General features: G+C 38.1%; 1 protein-coding gene across 1 annotated transcript; it reads left to right on the top strand.

Annotated features, from left to right (window-relative positions):
- Window positions 1-4632: 4632 nt before the first annotated feature.
- CA7 (carbonic anhydrase 7) lies at window positions 4633-12882 on the top strand. Its single transcript, XM_068411283.1, has 7 exons — window positions 4633-4672; window positions 6673-6870; window positions 9443-9561; window positions 10460-10555; window positions 10800-10862; window positions 12305-12460; window positions 12760-12882. The coding sequence occupies exons 1-7, from the start codon at window positions 4633-4635 to the stop codon at window positions 12880-12882; spliced, it is 795 nt and encodes a 264-aa protein (XP_068267384.1).
- The last annotated feature ends 441 nt before the right edge of the window (window positions 12883-13323 follow it).

The raw sequence follows: 13323 nt of genomic DNA, 5'->3' as shown, positions 1-13323 counted from the left end.
AAATCTTTCTGTATAGCATCAATATAGATTGTACTATGAAAGTGTACAAAAAACCAGAAAACTTTCACATCTTAAAATTTCAACCGATGTCTCTGGCACTAAGTCTCAACAACAAAAGCGAGGTCCTAAAACGTGTGCATTGATCGTTCCAGCAGATTTGTTAGCCCATAGAAGGGTATTCTGTTGTCTTTTTAATGTGCTTCTCTTTAGCAAATTTAATTTGCTATTTATATGCTTGAACAAAGTATACAACAGTGCAATTATAATTTAGTGGTTTATACCTTGCAGATGACATTGTAATAGAATACAGTGCTTCCTCTTTTGTTTTCCCATACACAGTATCTCCTCCAAAGTTCATTTTCTCAGGCTTTGTGTTTGCTCTGTCACAGTAAATCCTTCATTCTGTTGAAGATTCAGTGACTCTTGCAATATTTGTAGGAACATTCTGTTTGCCAAAATCAAAAGTTGTCTTATTCTGTTCTTGCTATCTCCTACAATTATAGTTTCAACTGGACAAACCATAAATTATAAGAATTATTATTTCAGACTTAGTTCCAAAATATAATCCCCATTTCTGCTATAAAGCAGCCGAGTGTGTATATCTTTGAAAGTCAAAGACAAGTAGAAATAAAAAATGGCATGAGAAGGCTGGGAAACTCCTAGGGAGCCAGGTGCCCTTTTCCTCTTTTTCTGCCCCACTTTCCCAAGAATGTTCCAAATAAATCCCTTCTTTTCTCTTGGCCCTCTTGGCCCATATTTTATTAAAGTTTTTTCTCTTGCAAAATTGTCCGTTGATTTTATGCATGTCCTTTTTGTCCTTTTCTTCTCTATCCCTTCTTTACTTGGGGACCCCTTTTTTTCCCCTACCCATTATGTCAGGAAGAGACTCCCAGTAAATATATGTTCAGTTCTTTCCCTTAGAAATCTCATGAATCTCAGTAGGTAGCTATGGGAGAAGGATTACCACTTTCATGAGAAATCTCAATATACAGTCATCATGTTTTTGTGTTTGCAAAGAAAAACTTGAGAATATAAAATTTGAAATTTCTTTTGTCAATCAACAAGTGTAAGCAATCACTTTTAAAATAAAATACTAAAAAATGAAAAAAATCTGGAATGATTATGCTTTTTAACGTTTAGTGTTGGCAGTACACCCTCCTGTTTGTATTTACCTTGTGAAGTATTTTTGTACAGTTTCTGGATTCATTATAGATTATTTTCATGCACACATAAAGAACAGATGTCACCTTAGTGTAACTCCCATTTGGAAACTGCCAGCATTAGTAATGGCAATGTAAGAAGAGAGATCAGCTGCCTGGATAAATAAGATACTCTTTCGAGAACCTGAGGTGTAGGCAAGCTCTGGAGCGATGAATGTTTTAACATTTAATCTGCTCCTACCTATTGTACCTCAAAGGCTCTAGAGTGAGCAGCCTGTACCCAAACTGACTGTATTTCTGCCATATGTTTGCTAATAGGCAATGACACATCAGACACACTCATATGCATTAAATAAAGGCACATGACACATCGTTCAAGTGTGTTGCCATTATTAAAGATGCTCAGCAAGCATCAATTGCCAAGTTACTTAAGCAAATACACTTAGAGTGCCATTTAGCCATTCACCTTGGAGCCAAATAACTATTCATTCATTTTACGTCTCCTAAAATGCAGCTCTGCCCCTCTACGGTGATGCAGTAACGTATACCAAAAGCATTATCCTCAAGTGACATGATCTTCTTGTGCGAATACCTCCCAGTGACTCCAGATCTGTGTTATAGAGGCAACTTGCCTTAGAGATTCAAAAATCCAATTTCCTCATACCTGCAAAGCTTAATATGTTCAACTTCTATTTGGCATTCTAATCTCACTTGGAGCTTTCTAACCATAATAGTTAGTTCTTATATAGCAATTTAATAAAGGGAGCTCAAATTAAATCATAAAGATAATTATTCCTATATAGGGATGGGAAAACTGAAGCATTTGTTTCTAGTTCAGCATCACAACACAGCGACAGGTTCAGAAGAGGAACCCATGTATTTGTCCTAGGCTGTTGCTCTGTTCACTCATCATTACCATCAAAGAGGAATAAAACTGTAAGTATGAAGACTGGGGAAAACAGAATTATTCTTTAAGGCAGCTTGAAATGTTTTGCTGTACTGGATGGAACTACATCTTCCTGTCATTCACTGCTAAGCAGACAGTTTTGAGATGTTGGCAAAGCCTGTGAGAAATCTGTGGAAATCGTGAGTACTTCACTTCTAGCTCAACACTGGAGAAATCTACCCTTTACCCACCTACCACTCTGTTCTTCTCACTTCCCTAAGTTTGACTTCATGAGTGTGATGTAATTCTCCCCAATTCAAGCTAGTAAAATTGAGATCACAATTAAATTACTACTGCAACTTTTGAAGTGATAAATGGTAATTTGAGGACAGAATCAGTGAAAATCCATTCTTAGAGGCAGCCAATATCAAGAGGCACCAGGGTTACAGAATAATATGATATTTGTATAAGCAGCAGTATTACTCTAGCTTTAAGGAAAACTTTATCTTTTCCTCAAAAAGAAAGAAGGCTTATTGGATGGGGGAGCACATTATACTGTCATATACACGCTGGCTATCATTTATAGCTAAAATTTTATTCAAGCTTTTTTTGTCTTTTGTCTCAGGTACTGTCACTCCTCCTTTTCACTTTTTCTAAATCCAACCATTTAAACCTCCATTTTGTGGCATCCACTTCCTACCATGCCTTCAGCATGTTTTTTCTTGTCTCAGAGTTCTTCCTATGCTCTGCCTTTGTAGTCCACGTATTTAACCATCTATCTGTTCTTGAATGTGAGAAGATAAAAGCTGAAGTGGTGAATGGTGTCAAATGCATGTAGACATTGAGCCACTGCAATGGCACTGTGCCCTGCGAGCAAGATTGGAGCCTCAGTTTTCAAGCTTCTCTTGAAAACAGTTGCTCAGTATTCTCTATCTTGCATACAGTTTTCCCCAATCTATAGTCTGCTTTTTTAACATACAAAATTCCTCTTCCATTTCTTCTTTTCACTGGTAAGTTGGTATATTTTGTACTTTTTCCCATGGTCTAGAACAGCTTTCCTGACTATTTGCATCTGACTGACTCTGTCTACATCTGGCTTCCCTATCTACAAACACAGCACAGAGCCACACAAGAACAAGAACCAAAGCATCACGACTTCTTGCAGCTCATTTGTCCTACTAAGCAGCGAAGTATTTTAACCCAATGGCAGTGCTGCTGTACTATCTCCAGTATTTGAGTCACCAGGAGGACCTGTGTGTGCAGACTACTTGGCCACACACATACCTGCAGTGTCAGTGCCTGGTGCGTGTGTCAGGCCTATGCAGGGACCTGAGTAGATCACAGTATAACAGAAATAAATTCAAAAGTTAACCTGAGGAAGTCGTTGTAGAACTACTCTGTGGACACCTTCATAGCGGTTTACATCCCTTATTGAGTGATTTAGCTTGCATCAGTGAATCTCAGAGGTTTTATATCTGAATCCTATGGAGAGCTCCTGAAAAAGGAAATGAATTCTTACAAGGCAGTACCATAACAAAAAGTTGCATAAAATGCTTTCATTGATTTTTTCTTCCATTTTCTTAATTGTGTAATAGAAGAATCTCTATTTCCGTGTGCTGTTGTCTTTGTGAAAATCAATATGTTTATAAAATGTAGCCTTGACAGACGGCATTTCCTCAGATCTAACAAAATTACTACCAAAGAGCCATTGTTCTTGCCACAAAGATGTCTTAAGACATTTTCCAGCTGCAGATTGGGTATCTCATTGTAGCCTCTTCATGGGTTTAGCAGAGTGCAGGCAACTGCTGGATCATACCAGATAACTGAGGCTTCACAGATCAGCTCCTTTCTGTAAAGTCTGCTGTGTTCTGTTCCCTAATATAAGCACACTTCTATTTTTGTCTTTTTTAGAAGTTTCTTTAGAGTTACAAAGAAAAAAAAATTAGGTTGCCCATTTATCCTTAATTGGTGTGATTTTTACCTTGTTTAAAAGTAGCACAAGTAATTTTTTTCTGAGATGAGAATGTTCTCTCTCTCGTCTAAGCACTGATTCTGAAATTTTAATTACAAACCAGGTGGAAACATCATTCATTTTTTGCAGCTGGAGAGAGCTTTTAATAAAAGAGAGGCAGTAACTAGGTGATGTTTCCCCCTGCAGAACATAAAAGTGAGAAAAGCAGTTCCCATTACAATCTGCACACGTTCCTGTGCCCTGATGCTCAGGGCAGGTTACAGCTCTTGCTTCCTTGTGGTGTAGAATGGGAAAATACTACTACTTTTTCCTAAATTTGATCCCATGCCACCTGGACAGTCTTGGTTCCTCTCTAAGTCCTGGGACTTCAGTTACCTCAGCTTTACATTTTCCTTCTCCTGTGCTGAGTTAGCAAATAGAGTGAGCGGCAGCAGAAGCAGCAAAGTTGGGAGCAGGAGGAACGTGGGTGCTTTCCCTGTCCTGCAGGAATTGCTTTGCTTGCTCTGTATCTTTAAGGGGCTGACCCTATCCCACGGTGAGCCATTATAAAGGCAGGTAAGCAGCAGTGCCCTGATCAAAGAGCTAAGAGCAAAGCAGGGTGCAGCTCCCCTATAATGACTGGCCACCGCAGTTGGGGATATGGGCAGGATGACGGTAGGTTATAGCATTTCCATGCTGCATCTCTCTATCTTCCCCCGCCTCCTTTTCTTTCTAGAGCTGTTGCCTGAGCCCTGCAGAGCTGCCTGCGTTTCCATGTCTGCAAGCATCAAGTATATACAGCAGGTAATTAATTACTTTATTGGTAATAAATAGCACCCAGAAAGTGGTACCAAAAGATGCACAAACTTATGCCTGCTGCCTTTCATTGTTGCAATCAATGTTCCAAAACTGAGGGAAGCAGTACTGAGTGGATTTTCCAGGCTGCAGGTATTACAGATGGGTCCCTTTCCAAAAAGCTGTTATGAAAAGGATTAACTGTGTGTGTCTCTCCAAAAGCAATTCTTTTAAGTAAAGATTTAGTAGAGCAGTAATAGATCTTCTGATCCTGTGCAGCTGTTGAAATATGATATCTAGGCTTCCATAGAAGCAAATAAAATAAGGTATATGTTATTATTTCTAGAACATCAATAAATTGTGCTGATCAGTATCAGAGATCTCTTATAGAACAATTTACGCTTTCTGATTTGACAGTTTTTTTTAGTCATCCTCCTTTGCTTCCTACTTCCATGAATGCGTGTCACAGAGTGAGAGGGTATGTGAAGCTACTGAAAGATTCCTACAGCAGTGTTTTATAGCACCTCTATCCTTTTCATAGAGGGATGAATGAGTGAGTGGTGTTGTCTGATAAGACAATCTTTTACATAACCTGCAGAAGTCTCTCTCTTTTAACAGCAATTATTTTAGCTGTTGACTGTCCAACAAGAGTCTTGCATAGCCTTCAGGAGACAGTCTCTCTTAATAGCAATTATCTTAGTTTCTGTGAGTCAAAAGCAAGTTTGAATGCTAAGTGAAGCTGTTAGTGCTAGTAGATAGTGTTATGTGTTTGGGCATATAGGTAGTAGTAATAAAGCCATGTATATTCTTACAAAGCTCATAAGAGAGAAATTATATTGCCTAAGCTTGTGTAACAGCATTTAAGTCCTAAATCTGCTTTATAGGCAGGCTGAGAAAAGATACTATTTCATAAGCTTAGCTCTTCAGAAAATGCCAGAGACAAATAAGAGTATAATAGATCACTGGTTTTGTTACGTAAAGTCAAGGAGGGTAAATACCTGTGCTTGATTAAAAAAAGTTTCCACTTATGAAAGCATGTGAGAATGCTACAATTAAAAATGTGCTTCCTGGGAATCTTAAAGTAAGATTGTTACTGTTAATACTTTCTGAACATAAACGGTAGAAGAATTTATTTGCTTCTTGCACTACCATACCAAAGTAGAAAAAGAAGTGGTTAGGATAAGTATTTCTTTTTGTCTCAAACAGCATAAGAATGTTCCAGCTCTGGCAGCAGAGAGCTGTGTTATTAAATTGGTCTTTCTCCCCGCTCTACTGGGGTCAGGAAGTCCAAAAATGTTAATTATCACACTATACTCTTCACTCAGGGTAGAGAGATACCATAATGGGCATCAGTGAAGAATGAAGCTGCCTCAAAGATTTACTGCAGTCATAAAATAGTTTTAAAAATAACTGCATAGTCAGTAGCTAAGAGATTGAGTCATCTGCATCTAATTTGAATCACCAGAGCTTTTACACTGTCTTTCCCAGGAAGAATTAAATGCTGTTTCTTTGGGGGAGTGTATGTATGCACACAAGTGTTTACACCTGCACCCACCTTGGAAAGTCTTCAGGTACCTTAGCAATGTAATTACAAACTCTGCAGAAAATTAGTGGCACAAGTAACTGAAGATAGAGCAATCTGATGTGCTGTGATTTCCTCTGTGTGTTTTGTACAAGATATTTGAATCCCCCATTTTGTTGCAGCCTGTTTATGCTAATAATAACACACCAGCTTAGAATTTAAGTTACTTCTTGGATGCCAAACTTTCAAGTCACTCCTGCTCAGCAAGCTTTACTTCAAGCCCCATGAAAACCTGTAATGATTATTTTGTGTATAGTAGAAAGAAAATAATGGTGCTTTCCTTTCTTTCCTTTTGAAGGACCTTCAGAGTGGCACAAGTCTTATCCTATTGCCCAAGGGAACCGCCAGTCACCTATTGATATAGTTTCTGCAAGAGCAGTTTATGACCCTAATCTGAAGCCGCTTATTATCTCCTATGATTCATGTACCTCTCTCAACATCTCCAACAATGGCCATTCAGTTATGGTTGAGTTTGAAGATGCTGATGACAAGACAGGTGAGACTAACACACAGCCAACTAACTTGGAATACCACTTTGTGACTTCGGGGAAACAATTAAGTGAATCCTGTATAGCATATTTTATATGATGTATAATTTCAGTTTAGAATAAGGCATATGACCAGAGCCCTGTATATTTTTTTTCTTCTCAAGCCTCACATTTCTTGTCTTCACTTGAGTCTCTCTAGTAATGCAACATTGCATAGCAGAATAGTGGTTCTGCATTAAGAAAAGCTCTTGCATCAGGAAAATCAGAAGTTTGTTTGCAGTGCTTCCCTTTTAAATAGAGATTGTCAGTTTGCTAGACAGGGAATCCATGCATGTCTCCAACACCCCTAGACCACATCTAGCATGCAGAGTAGGTATGTACACTCCTCACTGCCCTGTTCCCATGATCATTCAAATCAAAGATATTAACATATATGCCAGCTCTGTCTGGCTCACTGCCCCATTTCCATCCACAGGGGTAAGAAAGAGAAGAGGATTAGCAGAGATCAGGTTATACAGTGTAGTTGTCATAGTCCCCTACACCAAGTTGTATCTGGACCAGTCACTAATTGTTACCTTACATTGTTTTCTTTTTTCCTCCCTGCCTCATAGCAGTTCAGTTTCTTCAGGAATTATAAAATCTCCAGCTAATTCTGAGTTGGTAGCAGTTTGTGGATGTTGTACTATCTGCAGTTGTATATTATTCTTGTCTCTTAGCTCTTGGCAGACAATATAAATGCTTTAAGTCATTGATTACTTCTGTTAATTCTACTTCCATGGTAGACCTTGCTTTTACATCTGGGGGTAGGGGAAGAGCATTGAAATGGAGATGAAGTAGCTGATAAATGGAAAGAGTGCATTTTAAAAAAACACTCAACAATTTTTAAACCTATCAGCTAATTTTATCTTCCATTTGGGTGTGTTTATTGATTCTAGGTAAATAGGCTATCCTAGATATTCAAAACAAGTTACTTTTTCTGTGAAGTGACTTGTTTGTGCTGGTAACCCTTTGAAATAAGGGGTGGGGGTTAAAATTCCAGCCATTTTGTTTTAAAATTTTCCTTCTGGAATGAATCTGTGAAACTGCCCAACTGAATGGTCAGGTTTTCAAGCATCTGTACTGAATTTGAAGAGAAGATTGGACGTTCATTTTCCAAAATCTTACTACACAGATCCATTAAGCACATCACCCTACAAAGAATTTGTAAAATATATCTGTAAGTATTATCTTAGCTTGCTAACTACTTTTGTGCAACTCTAAGCTGAACTATATCTATGTAACAGTGAACTTTATCCAGCTTTATAAGCTTAAGAACATCCTCTATTACTCTGCATTTAGAGATATAGACTTAGAGCACATGCAGGAATGAAGACCTCTGCCATTTCTACACTAAGCACATGCCTTGTTTTGGGAACACTTTCAAGGAAGAAGACTGCTAGGAGTGAAAAACATGGTTTAAAGTGTTTTTAGTTGTGTTGAAATAGATCTAGTGACTCACAGCTCTGCATAAATGGCACAACTGAATTTTGACAGTAACCCATCATAGCTAGATTTCTTAAAATAATGTTTGAGACAGGTAATGCATTCCATTGCTGAGTTCAGAAAAACATACTAGGAGGTACTTATATTTTTAATACTAAAACCTTTCCTTTGGCAAGGCCAGTTTCCTGCATAAAGGCCAGCTGGAACTATGCACATGTGGTAGCACTGTGCAAGCCTCAGCTTTAATTTTTTTAATAAAATGTTATGGACTACACTGAGGATAAGTGCTTTGCAGATAATAAATGTAATTTTAATTTCCTTAATATAAGACTTTGATCAGGTTTTCATGTCTGTTGGGCAAAATTTATTTGATTTAGTGCCACATAAAATTACAGGAGTATTACTGATGCTGTTGATAAAGTATCTTTTATAGGTGGCATCTTAAACATTCATCTGTTCTTAACTGTTATTTCTAAATGATGTATGAAGTTTCTCTACAGCACTTCCTCACTTTTATAAGGTGATTTGAGATTCTGAATGGTGTCATGTAAAGTACAAGCTATTATATTACTTCTCTTATGGGATCAGGTATTTAAAGGAAACAGAATATAGATAACCTCCACAGGAAGGAAAGACACTCTAAAGAGGAAATACTTAGTGGAATTGTCTACTTGATGCTCAAGGTATCTATGCTGTTTTGCACAAAATCTCAAGTAGCACTCAAAAATATTTTAGGTACATGAATTTCAAATTGTGATTTTTTTTTTTTTTTCCTAATATTCAGCTTGGATTTATTCTTTAACAAAAAGGCCTAACCATAACAAAACTACTACATCTTATGCAAATATACTCTTTCAGAAAAGCTACAAAATTCTGTACAAGTAGCCACTCTGTTTTTTAGTTAAATTTTTACATGAATTCAGGTGCTTTCCATTAAGAAATCCAACCTTCTAAATGTCTGGATGATGCATATCTTTGATATTGGCAACTGGGAGATGCTGCTGGCTTTTTTCCACTATTGTGCCAACAGTGGTTATTTTTTAGTAACATGAAGCTAAAAAGCCAGAATGCTTAAGCTTTTTCCTCTTTTCTGCCTAGCAATCAGTGGTGGTCCCTTTGAGAATCCATTTCGGCTAAAGCAGTTTCACTTTCACTGGGGGACAAAGCACAGCCAGGGATCGGAGCACACAATTGATGGCAAACCTTTTCCCTGTGAGGTAATGATGTGTTTTTACAGATGGCATTAATTCATGCAAATGCTGTTGACAAATTACTTTGTCTGCAGTGGGGGCTGCATGTCCCTTAGGATTCTGATTGCTTACTCACCATGGTTAGGTCAGGACAGACTTTCATGAGAACTTTATTCCTTACGCTGAAGTTATCTGTTGATCACCCTGGTTTTTAGAATGCAAACATCCCCACAGGGCAGCCCTTTCTCAAAGATTCTCAGTTGTCTTATCCTATTCAACAGGACACAACTAGCCCCACAGTTCAGCTGCTGTGCTCACACAGCACCTCTAACAGTCCTTTGCTGTGCAGTTTAGCCTGCTACACACAATTGATTGCATCCTTTTACAGATGGGAAGGATACTGACAAATATGATGCTGAGAAGCCATGTATAGTTCCACTACCTGGCACAGTTGGCTTAGGCTTCAGCTGATGATCACAACCTGTGAAATGACCATGCTGGTGCTATCCATAGCTTAGAAATGGCTTCATCTAAGGGCTCTTGAGAGAGTTCTGCAAAGCCAGGACAAGGCATGGGCCTTTGCCAGCACAATCTATCCCAACTACTACAGTAGCATAAGCATCCTGGAATCTGCCAGTGAGTACTGGAGCATAGTGCTTCATGGGATGAAGGCCCATACTGGGAAGCTGGGTCACATGTTAATGCCTGATTTGTCTCATGTTAAGGCTGATATATAGAAACTTTGTTTAGCATGCTTATGGACTGGTCCAAAAGATTGAACTTGCTCATCTTTACAAAGATGCCCTTGGAGAAAAACATGCATTCTGTTATGAACAACCATTAGTGCCTGTTAACACAAGACAACCTATGTTCACAGTATCTATCACTAATTTGCTTAATTCTTATTTGTTATTTTTCTTTAAAGCTCCACTTAGTTCACTGGAATGCCAGAAAATATGCAACATTTGGAGAAGCAGCAGCAGCTCCAGATGGCTTGGCAGTAGTTGGTGTTTTCTTGGAGGTAAGAATCGCAAAAATAGCATGTTTACATGATGAAAGGCATTATGCTGTCAAGTGTTTGAGAACCAAGCCACATATTTAAGCAGTGCTTAAGGAAAACAGATGACTTATTGGAAGCAGTAACTCATTGCAAGTTGCTCTTAAACTTACTTTAGTAGAATGTTGAGATTCAGATAAGAAAACAACACCTATTCAAAGTATAATTATAGTCATTCTTATTTAACCTGTCTATTCCATTATTTTAGATTGGGAAAGAACATGCCAATATGAACAGACTCACTGATGCTTTCTACATGGTAAAATTTAAAGTAAGTTTTAAGCTCTTCAAATTTAATTGTTTCTGGGATATCCTTTAAAAATCAAGCTCACGTACATGTTGGAGACAAAAATGGAAAATCACCCAGCACAAATACATCCTTAGAACATCACTGTAGCTGTATTCTCTTCCCCTCCAAAGTTCAGCTTATTTGCCTAAGCTCAGGTGCCTCCCAAGGCTATGCTGATCCCCCTGGTCATTCAGAGGTTGTACCTTTCCCAGAGTATCTAAAATCAAAAGCTCCATGACTCTTTGGGCTCAGCTCTTACACTCAGCAAAATAATCCTTTCCCATTGAGCCTAGCCTTGAACAAGTCGAAGCTGGCTGTCTAGCTTCTGCTGCAAAGCTCTGTCAGGGGACAACCGTAAGGTCCTGAGCTAGTCTGTTCTTACAGTGATACCTGAAAGTGGTCTTTAACTGGATATATCCAAGAGCTTTGCTGAAGATTGATACCTGCTGTGCTTTCTCAAGTGCAGACTGATTAGACCACCACAAATGTTATTCTTTCTGGATTTACATGAGGTTAATGCATTCTATAACATGTGTAAGTTCTAATGTGCAAAATAAACTATACCTAATAGTTGAGCAGGCATATTATTTCTTGCTCCTCTGCATATGCTTGTGAAAGACAGGAAATGAAGGCAGTTATACAGCAATGTGTAGGCTGCAGGCACACTAAATGATACTTTGCTGTTTAAGTAATTTCTTCTACTGGCAGGAAAGAAACAGTTATCACTTGGTTGTAGTGATGGGAGATCTGCAGGTTTGCCACTGGGGATAAGCTGCTCATTCTGTTCCTTATAAGGAATTTTACAGACAATTGGACAGTGCTTTCTGAGTGACTATCTTTCAGATATTCCTACAGACTGAACAGGCCCTAGACTGTGGTAGTTAAAGCAATCACTGCTTTAGGCAGCACCTCTTTCTACTTCTACTGGTCTTTTGGTTGATCCACCTTCCTCTAATTTTAGGCTTGAACATTGATTTTTAAAGCCAATATTTGTCCTAGCAGGCAATGACTGTTTGGGGCCAAGTTTTCCATTATTTCAAATTTCCTACTGAAATAGATGGGAAGCATAGAAAATAGCAAGTAATGAGACAAGGAGTTCTGCCATGATATTATCTATAGCTCACACTGAACACTATATACAGAATACGCTTCCTGCATTATTTTTAGACCTTTTGTGACAAGAACAGAACTTTGGTAAAGGCAATGGTGGAAGAACTCAAAGTCCAGTAAGCCAGCAGCAGGCATCACACTTGCCACGCTACTCTTCGATAACAATTGTTATAAGGCAGACAATCTTTATAGACTTTTCCTTTCCCCTACTTTTTAATATTACTTCAGTGTTTTTTTATCTTTCAAGAAGAGTCCTTTAACCTGCACTTAAAAGTAAAAAGATAAATTTAAGTTTGTTTTTTTTTTTTTCCTAGGGAACAAAAGCTCCATTTAGAAGCTTCAACCCCAAATGTCTCCTGCCTTTGAGTCTGGATTACTGGACATACCTTGGTTCTTTGACAACACCACCCCTTAATGAGAGTGTAACATGGATAGTGCTGAAAGAACCCATCAGAATTTCTGAGAAACAGGTAAACTTTTGATACCCTCCCAGTTCTTGTAGGATTCAACACTGGCTAAACAGGCAATGACTGTTTTGATTTGCAATGGGGCTAAGTTAAAAGACCATTAGCCTGTGACTAATCAGCCTGTTCAATAATCAGAGCTTGTTTTTTTTTTTTTCTGTTAAGTCTCTAGGATCTTTGCTTGAACTTGTTCTATTAACACGTTAAAATGTACTGAATACTTTCCTTTGGTCCTTTTTTAAAAAAAAAAACCATTAATATTGGTTGCCCTCTTAAGCAGTAAATCATTTCACCTGAATTTACAGCTGGAGAAATTCCGCATGCTCCTCTTCACCAGTGAGGAAGACCAGAGGATCCAAATGGTGAATAATTTTCGCCCCCCTCAGCCTCTTAAGGGGAGAGTAGTTCGAGCTTCCTTCAAGGCCTGAAGAAAACTTATAATGTCCCTGAGATATCCAAGAGCTTCCACATCTGAGATACTATAAATAAACTCTGGTCTTCAGATCACTCATAGAACATACAAGATAGCCATTTCCATGAACACTCAGAGGGGGGATAATCTTCTGATTTTATATTTTATTTGAATTGCTCATTTTTGAAGCAATGGGATCTTTTTATCTAGCCCTTTTTAATATAAGGGATAGTTGAGTAAACTAGAGTGTTCTCCAAGACCTGAAACTCTAAAAATTAAGATGAAATTAAAATCCCACTTAATATAAAATGAATTTATGTAGTGATCTACTACTACTGATGGCCCCAACTTCTAATTGTCTCATTTAATACCTGATGAAACAGTAATCAAGAATTTTGGACAAATTGGGCTTTAATTTTCCTTATTGATCTCTTGTTAGCATTTGCTGTTCTGTTTG

The sequence above is a fragment of the Nyctibius grandis genome, chromosome 12 (genome assembly GCF_013368605.1).
Source record: "Nyctibius grandis isolate bNycGra1 chromosome 12, bNycGra1.pri, whole genome shotgun sequence".
NCBI classification, from domain to species: domain Eukaryota; kingdom Metazoa; phylum Chordata; class Aves; order Nyctibiiformes; family Nyctibiidae; genus Nyctibius; species Nyctibius grandis.
Note: the sequence above shows the minus strand (reverse complement) of the source record. Positions and strands in the feature narration are given on the sequence as shown.